The 19731-nt window shown below is 43.2% G+C and overlaps 2 protein-coding genes across 3 annotated transcripts in view; one reads left to right on the top strand and one right to left on the bottom strand.

The window, feature by feature from the left end:
- The window catches only part of LOC110537350 (sacsin), a 30155-nt gene extending 18596 nt beyond the window's left edge, over positions 1–11559 (top strand). For both annotated transcript variants that reach the window (XM_036937332.1, XM_036937333.1), the window contains 2 exons: positions 1–89; positions 209–11559. In XM_036937332.1, coding sequence (XP_036793227.1) covers positions 1–89; positions 209–11220 — 11101 coding nt within the window. In that variant the 3' untranslated portion in view covers positions 11221–11559. The remainder of the gene's footprint in view (positions 90–208) is intronic.
- A 2309-nt stretch (positions 11560–13868) lies between these two features.
- On the bottom strand, positions 13869–16014 carry om-ii (ependymin). The gene is given in 6 exon segments (NM_001124694.2): positions 13869–14368; positions 14573–14657; positions 14837–15023; positions 15209–15349; positions 15608–15639; positions 15840–16014. Coding segments are annotated over 6 exon segments (666 nt in total). The 5' UTR covers positions 15928–16014; the 3' UTR covers positions 13869–14235.
- Between the last annotated feature and the right edge of the window lie 3717 nt (positions 16015–19731).

Genomic DNA, 19731 nt, shown 5'->3' with positions numbered 1-19731 from the left:
AGTGCTGCTGCCAGGTTACAAAGCCCTGTTTCTGCCGGATGATCTCAGCGACACTAGCATCCACCATTTGAGGCAACTAGCTAAAACAAGTAAGATAATATATTGTTCAATATTGTACAAATTCTGTAAGGTTTTGGATATCATGTGGAATTGCAAATACCTGCATGTTTTTTACATGGTTATTATTGCCATATCTCTGTAATTTTAGAGAAATTCAACGTATTCAATGTGGATGCTGACATCGTGGCTACATTTGCCAAGAAGAGTCTCCCAAAGGACTGGGAACAGACAGATGGTCATGTCACCTGGAAGGTAGGGAGTGGCCAGCACCCACCCTTGAGGTGGCTCAGAGAGTTCTGGAAATGTCTCAACACTCACTGGGAATATCTGAGATGTTTTGAAGGCATGCCACTGATACCCATCGAGCCTCTTCACGATACTAGCCAGTCTGTCAAACTTGCAAGACTACAACAGAATCCAACCATACTTTTTCGGGAAAGCAAACAAACCATCTTATCAGACAAAATCGAGAACGTGATAAATAGTGTTGGGGGAACAGTGGTGAACAGAGATAAATGCCTGAAGCACCGAGATCTTGACTCGTACGTACTACCACTATCGCCTCAGAACATTCTACAGGTGTTCATGAACTTAGCTGCCAGTCAGGTCATCAGTGGAATCAGTTCTGCTCCTCACCATGAGAAAGAAGAACTCAAAGCCTACCTATCTACTCTGAATCCTCTCACAGTCCAGGAGCGAGATCTGCTCTCAAAGATGCCTCTCTTCCAATCAATGGCCGGAGAATACGTTGCCGCCCTATCCAAGCAGGCAGTGGTTCTGAGTTCAACCCCAGCTCTCCCCACAGAACTCCCCATGCTGCATTCCATTGTCCGGTGTGCAACTGAGGCTGATCGCAAGCTCCTATTGTTGCTCGAGGTTGATCTCCTGGAGACCGCCCAGGCGGCCATTTATTTGGTTGATGGAGTTGAGAGGAAGTCTTTCAAGAAACAAGAGACTGAGAGAATCATGACCTGGATTTTACAGCATGGCAGTATCCTCTTCTTACAGAATGGGACCTTGTACAGAAAATGTAAGGATTTGAGCTTCATCGAAGTAGATGGAAAATTGAAGAAGACTTCCAGCATTTTTGATCCAAACAATAAAACCTTCCAAGTCCTTTTTGAAGAAGATTTTTTCCCTCCAGCTGTGTTCACCCAGACTCCAGAGATGCTTGACGGCTTAACACGTATTGGATTGCAGACAAAGGAAATGGAAGTCTCAGCAGACAACGTGTTGCATATTGCCATCCATATTGAGAAATCACGTGTTCACTCACAAAGGGCTTTCAAAAAGGCAGAAGCACTTCAAAGACTATTGAATGACAATGACTTGCTTTCCCAGTTCTCTCATCAGCAGCTGCAGCACCTCTCACAGCTGCAGTGGGTCCCTTGTGAGAATCCTTGCATCACGAAAGAAAAGAACAAGCGGAAAAGTTTCTACAAGCCAGAGGAGATACGACATTCGGAGTACAAGAGCATTGTAGGGCATGTCATGCCTCTTACTGCTGATTTCAGTCAGAAAGTAAGCCGCAAACTGGGTCTGTTACGCCTCCCTCCTGCTGAGAAGGTTATGGAGAATGTGTCATCACTGGCAGCTGTGGCCCAGGCAATGACAGATCCAGATAAAGATGTGGAGTTTAAAACCAAGCTGCACAACATTTACAAATATATGCAAGATCACATTCCTGCGGTCAGGGAAGTGTTGAACAAGAGATGCATACCTTGGCTGTGGATCCACAACCATTTTGTTTTTCCTCATGATGTAGTCTTGGCCTACCCACCTGATTTGGATCTGAGCTTGTACATTGAGAGGGTGACCGATGAATTTCTTCCATACAGCACCTTGCTGACAGAGTTTAGAGTGAAGACATCACTGTCAAAAACAGAAATAGAGGACATCCTTTATGACATCAAACAGACCATTGAAGAAAGGTCCCAACCATTTGGCGAACCCTCAGAGCTGAAAGTGTCAATAGCCATTCTGAACTGGATGTGGAGAGAGAAGAAGACCGTCAAGGTCAATATCCCTGTGCCGGTCATGGCAGGGAGTCAGAGATTTACTCTGCAACCGTTGTCCAAGACGGTGTTTTGTGACATAAGCAGAATCAGTCTGGAGGATATACAGCACGACCAGGAGGAGATGCATGTCATCCACGAGGAGATTTCACCGGCGACGGCAAAGTGGCTAAACATCCCGTTCCTCAGCACCCGGATCCTATGTCCAGAGTTAATTGGAATAGAGCAGTGTGGGCAGTCAGAACCCATAACTCTGAGGATCAAGAACATCCTGAAGGAGTATGATGAAGTGAATGACATATTCAAAGAGCTCATTCAGAATGCAGAAGATGCTGGAGCAAACACCTGTAAGTTCATGGTGGATTTCAGAGACCACAAAGACCCAGCGGACAGCCTCATAGACCAAGGCATGTCCCTCTGTCAGGGACCATGTCTCTGGGCCTTCAACGACGAGCTCTTCACTGAGGATGACTGGAAAAACATTGTCAAACTCGGATCTGCCTCAAAGGAAAACAAGGTTGAAAAAATAGGGAAGTTTGGACTTGGATTTAATGCTGTGTACCATGTGACTGATATTCCTTCAATCCTCAGTGGCAAGGGGCTTCTGATACTTGACCCAAATGTTACACACCTGCAAAAGCACATACAAAACAAAGCAAATACTGGAATCAAACTGGACTTATCTCGGGAGCAGGTTCTGCACAGGTTTCCGGGACAATTCAGACCATATGAGCGCATTTTTGATTGCAATCTTTCAAAAAAGAGCACTCAGAAATTCTACCAGGGCACGCTCATTAAACTACCTTTCCGGACACGAGAGGAGGCTGTCAAGTCAGAAATCAGCGGAAATGTGTATGACAGCGATGGCATAGTGAAATTTCAAAAGAAACTGATCAACTCACAAACTCATCTCCTCTTTCTGAAGAACATCAAGATGGTATCTCTTCAAAACCTACCGAGCGACGCTTCCACTCCTCCTCAAGACGACCAAATTGAGACGCTTTTCACTGCCACCAGAAAAGTTGTGAGCACATTCAAGATTCCAGAGGACACTCCTCCAGGAACGATGCAGAATGATGCTCTGAAATCTCTGATGAAGCAATATGCGAAATGCCAAGAGGTCATTGACTGCCATAGCGCCAACATAGCAGAACTAACTCAACAACATTGTGATGGATCTGATGTCCAGTTTTGGCTTCTGTACAATTGCTTTGGGACACAAAATTCTTTACAAATGGTCCAGACAGACAACAAGCATACAGTGTTCTCCTTGCCAATAGGAGGTGTTGCTGTACCATTAAACAAAGAACCACAGACTGGGAAATGGGTCCCAGGAGACACCAAACAAGTTGGCCAGGCTTTCAGCTTCCTCCCCCTCTCTGTTGCCACAGGGCTCCCGGTGAACCTGAATGGATCCTTTGCTGTGACCTCTAATCGGAGAGGTCTGTGGGAGAGTGGAGTGAAATATGACTGGAATAGAGCTCTCCTGCAGGATGCTGTTACAACTGCATATGTCACTACACTACTAGTGTTGAAGAATATGTCAAAAAATGGAGACCTTCAACGTTACCAGTACTACACCTTTTGGCCCAATGAAAAGAATGTGAGCAAGACCTTCAAACCCCTGGTTGATGCATTTTACTTTGCCATCACTCAGCACTTCTCTGGCAAAGCTCTGGAGCTCTTCAGTGACGGGGACAACTGGTGCTCAATGTGCAATGCCAGATTTCTGCACCCAACAATTCAAGAGGACAAAGTTGTAGGAGAGCTTGCAATGAAGGTTTGTCAAAGGTATCCAAACGCATCTTATCATGTTGTCCCACTGCCATCGTGGGTGAGACAGAGCTTCATACAGACCGGCTTTGAGACGATTCTAAATCAGAGAACATTTGATTGGGAAACATTTTACCAAAACGTGGTATTCAACAACCTGAGCACTATGGACCAGAAGAGTAGGAACACTCTTGTGCTGCATGCTATTGACCTGAATGGCGATGCCATTGACAATCTACTGAGGAGCTACCCATGCATTCCTACAAAGAAAAGTGGACAACTCCAGTTCATCAAAAAACTTGTGAATCCCCTAGGAAAAGTAGCATGCTTGTTTGAGCAAGAGGAAGGACGGTTCCTTGGGGGGACCAAAAATGACTTCTGTTCCTCTAAAAGGATTCAACGTCTGTCAGAACTGGGGATGCTGAGTAACCATCTCCCTTTGGAGGACATCACAGAGAGAGCAGAGACCATTGCCAGCATTTGGCAAAAAGAAAAAGGGAAAGCATACAAGCATCTTCAGTGCATCCTGGAGCTGATGAGGGACTCCTTAGAGGATAAAGCCTCGCCTCACTGGGAGACTCTGAGAAACACAGAGTTCATTCCAGCATGTGCTCCAGTGAATACATGGGAAGGTAAAGATGGAGCAGTCAGGCTTCAAAAGCCTACTGACATTTACAGTGACCGATGTCGCCTTCTAGTTGACATGACACAGTCTGTGGTAGACTCTTCAAATTTGAAAATACACAGTGATGATGCAGTGCTACGCATACTGGGACTTTGTGAAAGCCCTTCACTTGAGACAGTTCTTCAGCAGCTGCAGGAAGCATCCAAGCACACACAAACATTTGACAAACAGATGCTTTTCAACATTGCCCTTGAATGCTACAGATTTCTGAATGAATGGCTGCAAGATGAGAAGGAATCCACAGCCATTTTTGAGAGGGCACACTCATTCCCCTTCATCCTGGTTGAAGACAGATTTGTGGATGTGAAATCTGTAGCAAAAATTGAGAATTTTGAGGCTAAACCGTATCTTCATGTCCTTCCACCTTCCTTGTCCAGTTTCAAAGAGCTCTGGAAATGTCTAGGCATCCAAAAGCAATTCACATCAGAACAGTTCCATGGTGTACTGCAGAAACTTAGCCAAGCCTATGGTATCAGCCCACTTTCCAATAATGATCTAGAAATTTGCCTGACAATAATCCTAAGGGGATTATATAAGGCCAAAGATGAAAACCAAAAGGATGGTCTCATACCTGATGAAAACCAAGATGACTGTCTCATACCTGATGGAAGTGGTGTTTTGAAGCCATCTAACCAGCTCTATTTTAATGACAGCCCCTGGATGGAAGTGTCAGAAAATGTCACTTTATGCCATAAAAAGATATCTCGTGCCATTGCACTTTATTTTGGGGTGAACACAACAAGACACCACACACTGCAAAAGCATTCAGTAGAGAACTTCTCACCATTTGCCGAAGAGTTCGGACAACATGAGGAACTGACCGTCCGCATTAAAAACATAATTGCAGCTTATCCCTCAAAGAAGGACATCCTGAAGGAGCTCATCCAAAATGCTGATGATGCAGAGGCCACAGAAATTCACTTTGTTTTGGACAAAAGAAATCACAGCACGGAAAGAACATTTGGAGAGAGATGGCATCCACTGCAGGGCCCTGCACTGTGTGTGTACAACAACCAGGTATTTTCTGAAGCTGATCTGAGAGGCATTCAACAGCTGGGAGAAGGTGGAAAGCACAACATTCCAGGGAAAACTGGAAAATATGGACTTGGATTTAACTCAGTCTACCACCTGACTGACTGTCCTTCGATCCTAACCGGTGACAAATGGCTCTGCATATCTGATCCCAATCTGAAGTATGTTGAAGGTGGATCACGAGAATCACCTGGTCGCAAGTACACTCTGAAGAACGAATTGAAGAACACCTTCATGGATGTTTACAATACATTTCTCCCAAACGAATTCTCTCTTGAAAAAGGCACCATGTTTAGGTTGCCTATCAGGTCGTGTGCCATGGCAAAAACCTCAAAGATATCAAGCAATGTTGTCAATGACAGAGATATCAATGAACTGTCTTCAGCTCTCCGTGAAGACCCTGAGGGATTGATTCTCTTCTTGAAGAACATCAGGAAAATACAGTTCCATGAAATCAACACAAACACAGGAACGCTTAGAATGACTTTCTCGATTGAAAAAAGTATTTCTGAGAAGAGTCATGCAGAAAAGGTTTATTTCCAAAACCACGTACAACAGTCCCTGTTGTCTGATGGACCAACAACACCACATGAAGCCATTTACAATGTCAAGATTTCATCATCTGATGAAAGGCAAAGCCAGTGGATCATTGCAGAGCAGTTTGGCTCCTTTAAAGGAAACACTGATATGAAAGGAGAGACTGGCAGAGTTCCCCAGGCATCTTTGGCAGCATGTGTAAGTTCTCATTCTAAACAGGATGACTTCAGTGGGCAAGTGTTCTGCTCCCTGCCCTTGCCTGGTAGAACTGGACTTCCAGTCCATGTAAACGGACACTTTCAGGTAGATTCTTCCAGACGGGCACTCTGGAAAGAGGATGGGAAAAGTTTGAAGACTGATTGGAATGAGTCTCTGAAACGGAACATCATTGCCCCACTGTATGCTGGCCTTCTGAATTACATCTGCAACCTAAATAAAGTGAAACCCAATTCCATACATCTTATTAATTCAGTCCTGGACAGGTCCTACTTGTCCTTCTTCCCCACAATTACCAAAGACATCGGCCAAGATTGGCATGAAATGATTCATGAAGTGTACAGGTCAGTCAATGAAAAAGAACTCTGTGTTGTTCCAATACTACGCAGATCAACTTGTCAAGTCCAACCCCAGTCAATGACACACCTGACAAATGTAAAGGAGTACACTGTTGACTGGTCAAGTGTGAGAAAGACAGTACCAACTGACACTCCTCATTTAACAAGCATGGAGAACAGCATCTTATTTTCTATTTTAGAAGATATTGGAATGCAGTTGGTTCCTTCATCCACAAAGATGACAAAAATATGGACCTGCTTTGAAACAGCTGGAATTGATGTGGAAAGAGTCAGTCCTTTGACGGTGGGAAACTACCTGAGGAAGAAACCACTGAATGATCCAACTCAAACTGAAATGGGTTTACCTCTACCCATTGGGCAGACTTTGATCAAAGACAAAGAGAGATGCTCCAAGCTCTTGGAGTACTGTATCGAAGATGTTGTAGTTAGCAAGAACACTTCCAGTTCAGAGAGCGGACTTCAAATAGCTGCTAACAAAAAGCATTCCAGATCAGTCAGTGGACTTCCACTCCTTCTCACTCAAGATCAGATTCTCAGAGTGTTCGATCCTGAGTCTCCCAAGCTTCTGTCAACATTTTCCGGATTGTTCCATGGACATCAAGAGGATTTTGCTGATTACACAACCAACATCAATCATGTTGAGGTTCTAGAAGATGGGAACTTTCTTGAGAAATTGACAATTCCAGTCACAGTTAAGTATTTGAAACCTATACTTCTGCAACTCCTTCAAAACTGTGAAACTGATCCACACAGTAGGTTACATGTACCAGACGAGACAATGCTCTCATGGCTGAAAGCGCTTTGGAAATTCTTTGATGGTCAAGTCAAATTAGCAGCTAAGAAGGGTGAAGGTGATAATCAGGCTCTGAGGGCCATCAAGGAATTGTTCTCTGACTGCCCTATTTTGCCAGTTGTGTGCCCAAGACTTAACAAACATGTTCTCCAAACAATGAGGAAAATGTCCAGTGTGATTGATGTTGAATCAAAAGAAGACATGTCATCTATCCTCCTGAAACTTGGTCTCATGAAAATAAACATTAAATTCTTCAGACATGTGGACCAACTGCTGTATCAACATCTACTCCCTGAGCTCTTGAAGACAAGTGACTGCAGTGCTGTGTTAGACCAAGTCCACCAGCTGAAACATTCAGAGTTTCGGCATCTGTCTAGTAATGAGTTGATTAAACTACTACAGTTTCTGCAGTCTGGGATGTGCTCATCTAAAAACAGACAGGGCTACCAGAGAAAGCTCAAGTCATTGCCATTATTTGAAACCATACAGGGTAAACGGCAGCGGATTGATGGACAACCAAATGTATTCATCCTCAAAACAGAGTTCAAGGAAAGCTTTCCAGATTTGTACATGGCAGATGACAACAACATCTTCCTCAAATATAACTGTGAAAATGAGAGCTTGTCAGAAAACCTGAGCATTAAAATCTTAAGTGATTTGGAGTACTATGTACAGTTTATTCTCCCTTTCCTACACAAGCTAAACGAAAACCAAATGATTCTCTCTGTCCAACTGTTGTTGTTGCTACAATTAAAACCCAACTACAAGTACCATGAAAAAATCATCTCTACAATGAAAAATGTGAAATTCATTCGGAACATCAATGGGAATCTGCAGATGGCCTCTTACTACTTTGATAAGAATGAGAAGTTGTACGAAGTCATGCTGCCGCAAGAGAGATTTGTGCCAGAAAGCTTCTGGAAAATATTCCCAGATGGAGGGATCATATCTCATAAGGTTCAAGCAAGGAAACTGCTCGAAGAACTTGAAATGAAGTGCACTGTGTCAGATGAGGAGATAATTGAGTTTGCTCATAAAATTGAATTGGATGCCAAAGTCACTGCCAACCTCCAAGAGCTGAAACTAAAGTCATCTACATTGTTTGAAACTATTTTGAAAAGGGATGACGTAAAGCTAGCACCAAACTTTCTCAAAATTATTTCTGACATTAAGTTTGTTTTTCCTGTGGAAATTCAAAAGAGATTGTGCAGCTACCACCCGTCATTTGCTGGAGAGAGGACTGTAGTTTCAATCAGAGGTTGTTTACTTGGAAAAGATCTCCACAAGTCCCTGATTTGGACAACCATGCCAATACTGCACTTAAGAAGGTTTATTGAAAAGCATATAACAATGATGATAGAAGCAGGCGCTGTTGAACAGCCCCCTCCGGAACGTGTGATAGAGAACCTCAGAAACATCTGTCAGTCACCATGCCAAACTCCTGACTTGGTTGGAACCCGAGCTGAAGTGTTCCGGACATCTTACACCTATCTACAAACAATAGAGTTTGACCCCAAGCTGTTGTCTGACCTCCCTGTGGTGCTGGTGGAAGAAGATTCTACTCTTGTAAAGACCAAGCAAACAGCTCTGGTATTGCCTCACGACGTGAAGTTTAGGCCATATTTGTATTGCATTCCTCCAAAGGATGTTAGGTATGCAGAATTCTTCAAGAAAATTGGCGTCAAAGACGAGCCTACTGCAGAGCAGTACTGCAACGTGCTACAAGAAATCCATGCAGATTCCACCGACAAGCAAACCCTTCAACCAAATCAGGAGGAAACTGTCAAGTGTGCTGTAGAGCAGCTTTTTTGTCTGATTAGGAAATTGGAAGAAAATCATTTGACCTCAGAACTTCCCAAGGCTTTGTATCTACCATCAACAGATGGCAGACTGTACCCTTCAGACTCTCTGTATTTCAACGACACAGTCTTCCAGGGTAGCAGATTGGAGGGTGCTCTTAAAGACTTGAAACTCCTGGAGAAACTGAGCAACTACCATTTAGGGTTCGACAGGTATGGGCATCATAAAATGCTGCAATTGTTGCCCCTGGAGATACGACCCAAAATGCTCTCCCAAACTGTAGTAGAGAACATGGTGGAATCCAACATGCAACTGTGTGAGTACGGGGAGTGCTGCGAGTTCAGCGGATGGTTTCAGGCACATCTGTCCTCTACTCCTTTCAGGCATGGTCTGGTTTGTCTCATTAGACAGCAGAAAGAGGGCCAGGTATCACAAGGCGACGCTGCCACCATGTGTGAGACAGCCTTTGGCAGCATTGAGATCACCTGCTGCAAGAGCCTTGAAACGGTGCTTTGGCTTGGCCAGGAGTTACTGAGTGGCACCACTGCTGCCACACAGCTGTATGTCAAAAAGGGCCAGCAAGGTTGCACCTTCTACCTGAAACACAACAACGACACAGCCCACAAAGTGAAGAGTGAGGTCATCATGAGACTGACTTATGAGATTAATGTCCTTCTCAATAACATTCTCGGCTCAAACCTCCTGCTAGTTCTGGGACACCTTCTCTCGTGTGATAGCATGGAGGATGTCAAGATGGCTCTGGAGCAGAACGGTATCCATAACAGTGCCGATACTGGTAGCACCAATACCGAAGAATCCCTGAAAGGACCGCCAGAACCAGGAAGTCCTATTCCTGAAGAGTGGCACGACACCCTGGACATGAGCTACCTCAACAACTATGAAGCTGGGGAATACGTTGGCTATAAGAAGACGGCAGAGGAGGATTATTGGTGTTATGCAGTTATAGTGGAACAGCTGTGTGTACCAACAGGCCAATCAGGACAGAGTGCACACAGATACAAAATACAAATTGGGAAAGATAAAGTAATCTTAGTCAGTGCCCTTGATCTGTACCAATTTAAACAGGAAAAGAAGCCTTCTTCCATTGGAGCAACTTGCATGGAACTGGTACAACTGACAGAATCTGTTCCACGGTCATCAACAACAATGGTCTTGCCACAGTCTTTGGAAGAAGCCAAAAAGGACATTGAGGATTGTCTGGCAGAGATCTGGACTCTGTCTGCAGAGGAGAAACACAAGGCCATCAATCGCCTCTGGTTGAGGTGGCACCCAGACAAAAATCCAGACTGTCTGCAACTTGCCACAGAGGCATTCAAGTATCTGCAAAACAGAATAGAGGATCTTGAGAACAGCAGGACGGGAAACCAATCATCCCCGCAATGGAACACAAATTTCCGAAACTTCTACGAACAGTGGAACCAGGAAGCTCATCGCCACCGGTGTGGGAGAGAGAGGTTCTCCAGAGAAAGGGGCCACAATACCAGATACAACTTCTATACATATCATGGAAATGTACCACAACCCAATCGAGCAGAGGCTCAGCGCTGGCTCAGTCAGGCCCAGTGTGATCTAGCTGCTGCTCACAACGACACAGGAGGCAGGGCCACAGAGTGGACTCTGTTCAAGGTACATCAGGCCGTGGAGAAGGCTCTCATAGCAGCCGAGTACAGAAGACATGGACAATATTCCAGCAACATTTCCATCTCCATTCTGGCTGAGCGGGTATCTGACTACAGCCCCAAGTTACACACACTACCCAGCATTGTGAGCAAACTGAAACAGCTGGGAGTCGACGCCAAGACCACTCAATACCCAAACTACCACCCCTTACCAAACATTCCCAACAAAATGTTCAAGTGTGAGAATGAAACCGAGGTACTGGACATGGCATCAAAGCTTCTGTGCAAAATAGAAATGTATGTTCATTGATTCAACACATAGCCTGCATATGTTTCCATTGGGCATTGATAGAAAACAAACAGTTGATTATTGCATACAGTTATTTTAGAAATGCACACAAAAAAATGCTAAAAGCTGTTTGATTCGAATTGCTAAATGTATATTTCATGTTGGGAGCTTGTGCTTAGCTGCAAGTATATTATGATCATTCATGTGGTTCAGTAATTATTTTTAAGAAAACATTGATTTAAAGGAGAAATTGTTTTTGTTATACATCACAAATACAGTAACATTTTATGTTGAAGATGTATTCTGTTCTAATAAATGTCAAATATAAATGTGATTTAATAAAGTAAAGATTGATCAGTCTCTCTGCATCCTCAGACATATTACAGTATTTAGTCTCCAAGTAAAACAATGATCAGTCATCTGATAAAAGCATTTTATTTATTAAGAAACCATGAAAATAATGACAATGAACGTCAACTAACAGAATCTGCTCTGAAAATATGTCCTGTATGAATGATGTCACCACTCATCAGAAAATAACAGTCTGGTAGTGTGTGCTTGGTTGTCTCTCGGCAGTAGCCAGCCCCCAGTGTTTATGCAATACAAAATGTTTTGTTCTGTTGTCTTCATAGAGAAACATGTTAGTCTGGGGTTTCATTTGAATCATCTTCAGTCTCTTAACCCACGTCTTCATCATGACCCTATGGCTGGAGCCTTTATCTGGGATCCAATAATAATAAGTTGTATATACAACAGGCTGCTGCCTGGGCCCATGCGGTGCACTAAGGATACAGAGGAGTCTTTACATAGCAGATACAGTATGGTGGATGATAGGGGAACAAAATGCAATACAAGCAGCGATCCAGACTAATGTTTTTCACTGGTGACACCAGCCCAACTGGCACGCTGGTATGTTTTTTTATTTTGCCCAAATTACAGCGTGCCGTGTAAAGTCACGGGGACGAAGACCAAACAAACACGGAACAAAAGAGCGAGGAGTACCTTGAATAATGTCACACGCGCACATTATTTAACACACGGGATGAGATCTGTAATCATCTGCGCAATCCACAAGGGCATGAAAGCACAAAACACACAGCATAGGTACTCACACTCACCAACGGACATTGTAACAATAATCGACCCCCTAATGGAAACCAAAGGGCACATGTATACAAATACTAATCAGTGGGAATAGGGGATAGGTGTGCGTGGTGAAAGTTCCGGAGGGATCCGTGACACCAACAACAATAAACGTAGCGGCGTCACGCAATAGATACATGAGTAATCACCTTATCAAGTAATCCACAATGCTTAATAAGAAGTGTAAAAGACTATCGAGATGGTATTCAATAAACAAGTTGTTACATCTAACATGTCCAAACAGGAATGCATGATTCAAGATATTCTGATATGCAACCTAATCCAGTGGTTGTCAATCATTTTGGGTTGACAATTAGGCTATTGTTATATTTTACCGTCAAAATAAGGCTCCAGAATTTTCAGATGTTTTTGTTCAGCAGAGATGAATTTTCCTTCATCTTTATGTTGACTAATATGATATATAGCCTAATTCAATTGGTGCCAATTCACCACGGGGGAATTCAGATCCGAGGTAAGTGTGCGGAAATGTAACGTAATTCCCTTTTTATGCACAGTTGGATACCACGAAATTGGGGAGAAAAAGGGGTAAAATAAAAAAGTATTGTTCATCCGAAAAGCAAGCCGATGTCCCAAGTTTTTACGCACATTAGGCCTATTTGCTATGAAGACTGCGAGGAACTAAGCTTTACTGTAGTTAATTAACAACAAGCATGTTCCTTATCTGAAAGTGCATTCAATGATGCCTGTTACTCATGGTCTAGACTTGCACGGATGAGCTAGCGGCAAAGGGGTGATCGACACGTGACCCACCTCAACGCTCACAGCCTATTATTATTTTACTGTCAATGGAAAAGCAGTGCCAGACTTGCCTAGGTCCACGGCCGTATATGCAATCAAGTCCACGCACTGAGTGATACAGAAAAAAAAGGAATGTTCTCTCCTCCAGGAATAAATGAGGTAGGCCTGATTCATAGCGTTGCTATGACAGTTTCATTTCATACATGGACTAGTCCCCCACTGCTGCAACTGCTGCCATGCAGTGGGCCCCATGTGGTGGTGCTGAAATGGGCCAGGAGGCCCAGGAGGAGGGTCCCAGTCAGTCACACTGTCCCAGCCCTGGCAGCTGCAGCACCAAGGACAGCAGTTGGCCTCATGCTCAGCAACTCACCCCAGCTAGGGTTCACGCTCTGTCTCCCTGCTTGTTTTGGGTTTAATGACTTCATTGCCTTTCAGGTATCACATCCCTCTCTGTTAACCATAAATAGTTTAAAAGTTATATCAAACCCCATTTACAAAAGTGCAACAAGTGACCATGTCTGTGAAATACATTTTATGTAAACCTAACCCCAGAAATACTGACAGACAAAGACAGTGAGACTATTGTTCTGGATCAAAGGCATGACTAATTAATGAGACTAGAGTTTAGCCAATGTGGACTACAGGGGCTAGACGCTATGGTGCTGTAATTAGTTTCAGATAGAGATTAAGAGATATTCTTATGTATGTTTGATGAAGATGTTGAAGATGACTTGGGTAATTCAAAAAAATACATTTGGAGACTGGAAAAGATTTGGAGTTTTTATTCTTATTTGCCTATGCAGACCTCTTAGGCATTTGCAACTTAAAGTGACAGATTAATAGTGTAAGGTACAAACATTATATGCCCATCTATCCTGTTCAAACGTAGAGATTACATTAACATGACAACTTGAAATTAACTTTCCTTTTTACATCTGATCCGTCTTTTATGCAATGTCTTCAAAGGGGAATCAACAAAGAAAGTAAATTATAATACAGATCTTATCTAACAGAAGAGGAAAGATGGTAATAATAAAACACTCAAATGTAGTCATTAGAGTGAGAGAAACATCTAGGTGGATTAGCTTGCCAGGCTCTTGGTTGGTTGGGGCTGGAGGTCCTGGTGCCACTGTATCAGACAGTGTTGAAAATATTGAAGAAGTCATTCTTCTGGCCCTTTGGAGTCTCCTCCAGCTCCACAGCCTCACAGAAAGACGGCAGAGTGAACATTTCAGGGGCCTTCACCTCAGTGACCACTTCAGAATTGCTGTAAGAAAAAGGGAAATCACATGAAGATTTCGGGCATGCAAGAACCTACAACGTAAGCACAATCAGATATACAGTGCAGAACAAAATCTACAATCGTCAAATAAATCTAGTACTGTAATAGGGCAATATGGTAGCAGCATACTTTACATACATGTCAGTGACCTTACCACTGCTTTATGCAAGTTAAATGTATGTCACACACCTGAAGAGGAGTGTGATGGAGTCAGTTGAGTAGAAAGTACTGAGTGGTAGACATTCTCCCACAGTAGTTAACGCAGAATACTGGCCTGGAGATCAGATAGATAGACCGACAGACATTAGGACTGACATACACTGTATGTGAATGTTTTGATACACCTCAATAGCCTTGCTATGTAAACCAATATACAGTATATAAACCATCATGTATTACTTAATTAATGAAAATCACATTGACAGTCTGACTCCTAATGCGTATCATAATTACCCTTAGTCTCTGCCACAGATCCCATCCATATATTCACTTTGATGTTATCCTCCTGAACAGTGTCACTCCCCAAAAACAGCTCAACCTGATGGGCTGCACCAGCGGGGAGTTCCAGAGCGTGAGCATGAGAGTGCAGAGACATCTTCTTACAGGACTGGTTCTTCATGTCAATGTCATAGAAGACCCCCTGAGAGAGACGGTAGAGATGGAGGAAGACTCGGTTATGACGATGCTGTGCCATAACCATAGAAACAAGTGTGTTATACATGTATACTTTGATGTTATAAAGCAGCTATTCTGCATTACAATTGGGTTGGACTCAACTGAAATGTTGTCTTATAAGTGTGTATTTCTGTTAGTTCTCAGTGTTACCTCTTCAAACAGCATCAGGTAGTCCTCCAGATGCTCAGTCTTGTTGAGGTGCATCTCACTTTCAGTGAAACGTAGCTTCTTGTTCGTAGAGTCGTAGCTGTAATGTCCAGTTGCCTTGATTTCACCTCCTGTAAGGGCCATCTGTTTTATCAAGAGATGAAGAGCGAGAGGAAGATATAAAGAGAGAGATGAGTATGACCCAATTCTGTACCTGCAAAAACATCAGTGGACTAAAAAAGGATTGCCTGAGCTGAGAGTCTGGTTTGGTTTTGAAATAATGGAAATATAACCACACGGTGCCCTTACATGAAACTGGACATTGTTAATGGATTAATGGGCAACCACAGTCAGGACCCCAGTCATATTAGATAATGGTTAATGGATTAATGGGCAACTCACCACAGTCAGGACCCCAGTCATATTAGGTGATGCTAAAAGACAAAAACGGCATTTAGGCAGATTTTAAAACTCAGAGATGTGTAGACATATAGGTATATTTTAAGTTAGAGACTGTCAAATCTATGAACCTTGACAATATTACAGAACCAGTCATACAAGTAACAGCAGTTTTCCACATAGTGCACAGCAAATATTAACTACTTCAAGTAGATATAAAGTAGATAATCCTTACTGCAGTGTTGTGGGCCATGGGACTCTGCCAGGGCGGTGGCACCCAGACACAGCCAGATGGAGAGGGCAGCGAAGGCGAAGTCCTGCATCTTCTTTTGGAGGGAGACTGAGGTTAACACTCAAACTTACACAACTCAGAGAGGATGATCACGACTCCAAGCGGTTCCAGGAACTGTGACAGGATGGATGGACACTGGTCCTTTTATAGGGTCCAACCATGGGGTTAAACGGAACACCTCTATGGGTCCAACCCCCACAGTGTCTGTAACAATGGGAAGAATGTTTTGGAAAGAGACGAGGGGTGGTTTAAACTTGCTGACCTTTCCTTCCACGTGGACCCTGACAAACAACATCTGCATAAACAGGGACTTAAGGACAAGCCACATGGAGTCACTATGAAGTATTGGTCTGCCTTGCCATTGTGTGTCCTGTTCTGTCCTTGTGTGTTCCTTGTCTTGTCAGCATCTTGTGCTACAGTTGAAGTCGGAAGTTTACATACACTTAGGTTGGAGTCATTAAAACTGTTTTTTCAACCACTCCACAAATGTATTGTTAACAAACTATAGTTTTGGCAAGTCAGTTAGGACATCTACTTTGTGCATGACACAAGTAATTTTTCCAACAATTGTTTACAGACAGATTATTTCACTTATAATTCACTGTATCACAATTCCAGTGGGTCAGAAGTTTACATACACTAAGGTGACTGCCTGTAAATAGCTTGGAAAATTCCAGAAAATGATGTCATGGCTTTATAAGCTTCTGATAGGCTAATTGACTTCATTTGAGTCAATTGGAGGTGTACCTGTGGATGTATTTCAAGGCCGACCTTCAAACTCAGTGTCTCTTTGCTTGACATCATAGGAAAATCAAAAAAAATCAGCCAAGACCCCAGAAAAAAATTGTAGACCACAAATCTGGTTTATCCTTGGGAGCAATTTCCTATGCCTGAAAGCACCACGTTCATCTGTACAAACAATGGTAAGCAAGTATAAACACCATGGGACCACGCAGCCGTCATACCGCTCAGGAAGGAGACGCATTCTGTCTCCTAGAGATGAACGTGCTTTGGTGCAAAAAGTACAAATCCATCCCGATACAACAGCAAAGGACCTTGTGAAGATGCTGGAGGAAACAGGTACAAAAGTATCCATATCCACAATAAAATAAGTCCTATATCGACATAAGCTGAAAGGCCGCCTAGCAAGGAAGAAGCCACTGCTCCAAAACTGCCATAAAAAAGCCAGACTACGGTTTGCAACTGCACATGGGGACAAAGATCATACTGGCGAAATGTCAAATGGTCTGATGAAACAAAAATAGAACTGTTGGGCCATAATGACCATCGTTATGTTTGGAGGAAAAAAGGGGAGGCTTGCAAGCCGAAGAACACCATCCCAACCGTGAAGCACGGGGGTGACAGCATCATGTTGTGGGCGTGCTTTGCTGCAGGAGGGACTGGTGCACTTCACAAAATAGATGGCATCATTAGGCAGGATATTTACAGGGATATATTGAGGCAGCATCTCAAGTCATCAGTCAGAAAGTTAAAACTTGGTCGCAAATGGGTCTTCCAAATGGACAATGACCCCAAGCATACTTCCAAAGTTGTGGGCAAAATGGCTTAAGGACAACAAAGTCAATGTTTTGGAGTGGCCATCACAAAGCCCTGACCTTAATCCTAGAGAAGATTTGTGGGCAGAACTGAAAAAGCGTGTGCGAGCAAGGAAACCTACAAACTTGACTCAGTTACACCAGCTCTGTTAGGAGGAATGGGCCAAATTTCACCCAACTTATTGTGGGAAGCTTGTGGATGGCTACCTGAAATGTTTGACCCAAGTTAAACAATTTAAAGGCAATGCTACCAAATACTAATTGAGTGTATGTAAACTTCTGACCCACTGGGAAGGTGACGAAATAAATAAAAGCTGAAATAAATCACTCTCTCTACTATTATTCTGACATTTCACATTCTTAAAATAAGGTGGTGATCCTAACTGACCTAAGACAGGGGATTTATACTAGGATTAAATGTATTTGGCTAAGGTGTATGTAAACTTCCAACTTCAACTGTATATTCTATGATTCCTGGGGTATGGTCCACCCAATTAGTTTGTAAGCCATGAGACAATATTCAGATAATAATTATACTGTATGAATGCTTACTGCTTGGTCATAAATGTACTTGTAGTGGACAGTAATATTTGACATGTGTATATACAGTATATATGATATTATAAATGCCTCACATGCGACTGGTAATAAATGTTTATCTGACTCCATGAAGATAATTCAAATATACAAGCAAGCATCATGCTTGACGTTGACTAGCAAGAATTCATCTGAGAATTGTCTACACCAAAGGTAGATATTTAATTAACTTTGTACAATGAATGGATTCACATACAAGGAATAAAGCTTAAGTTACAAAGCATTAACTTAAAGGACAAAGCATGAACAAAGTGATGCTTACTAGGCGGGAGGCCTACAAGCCTAGGACATTGGAACTGATCATACAACCTTCCCCATTGGACAGGATACAGGATAGGAGAGAGAACAAAGGCATTTAATTCCATTTCTAACACCTGAAAGTGTAACCTTTCAACCCAAAACCAACCACCATTGACCAATCAAACGATACAAAGTTTACAGTATCCTAAACACTCCCGGCTCCGATCTCCACAGGGTGTCACAGCATTTAATGACTTGTGTGAGGGATGAGACCAGTGTAAATAAGACAGCCTACATACTTTATTTGATGGCTTCTCAACAATAAACTGTAATAGTGTAAGATCTTCTAAAACTCTACCGAAAGTTTTATTCATGCCCTTACAGTATATTAATAGTGCTTCCTGTGCAGTTTATGTCTCTATGGCTGTGAAAGATCCAGCAATCCTCTGAAGAAATAAGGGGGAGTCCAATCCAAACACTGAAAGCCCTGGTCAAATGAGGTCGGCTCACTGTCGTCCTGCTGTCTGTCCTCTGTTGCTCCACAGCAAACTCTATAAGATAAGAGATGTGTCTTTCCTTTGAGAGGATGAATATGATCACATTGCTGAAGAGGTTACATTCCACTATATCTTCAACTTAAAGGTATGTTTTGAAAAAGTTGTCACGCCTACTCCTGCTCCCTCCCTCTGGCACTCAAACCCATATTGCGCACACCTGACAACCATCATTGCGCACACCTGCTCCCTATTCGCACACCTGCTCCCTTAAGCACACCTGGACTTTATCACCACCCTGATTACTCACTTCATATAGCCCTCACCAACCTCAGTCATCAGACAGTATTGGTTCTGTTTTCATGTCCAGATGCTTTTCTTGTTTTGTAACACGCTTGTTATTATTAAACTCACCATCTGCATCCTGACTCGTTGTTACAAAATACTGCCTCAAATTATGGAAGCAGCAGATTACACCATGGTCAAGGAACAGGGTCATCTTCTCCACCAACACCACGACCAGCTGGCTCTACTGGGTACGACCATGAAGGAGGTCCTCCACGTTCTCAACCGACTCGACACCAGCAGCGAGGTTCTCCATACCTCTGATGGATGGCCTCCTACCACGGGTCGTCAGTGAGCCAGTCCCCCAGCCTACCCAGCCGTCCTCCCAGGTCCGTGATGCCCAACTGTCCCTTCCGAAGAAGTATGATGGTACTCTATCAAAATGTCATAGCTTCCTACTTCAGTGTTCCCTCTATTTCACCTCTCAGACAGGAGCCCCCACCACCGAGAGGTCCAAGGTTGCCACGGTCGTTTCCCTGCTGACCGGACAGGCGTTGGGGTGGGCTACAGACATCTGGGAGAGAGGAGGAGCTGGGTTCCTACCAGAGGTTCATGGCTCTGTACAAGGTGGTTTTTGACCATCCTCCAGAGGTCAGAGAGGGA

The sequence above is a fragment of the Oncorhynchus mykiss genome, chromosome 12 (assembly GCF_013265735.2).
Source record: "Oncorhynchus mykiss isolate Arlee chromosome 12, USDA_OmykA_1.1, whole genome shotgun sequence".
In the NCBI taxonomy this organism is placed as follows: Eukaryota; Metazoa; Chordata; class Actinopteri; order Salmoniformes; family Salmonidae; genus Oncorhynchus; species Oncorhynchus mykiss.
This window is presented reverse-complemented; position numbering and strand designations above follow the sequence as displayed.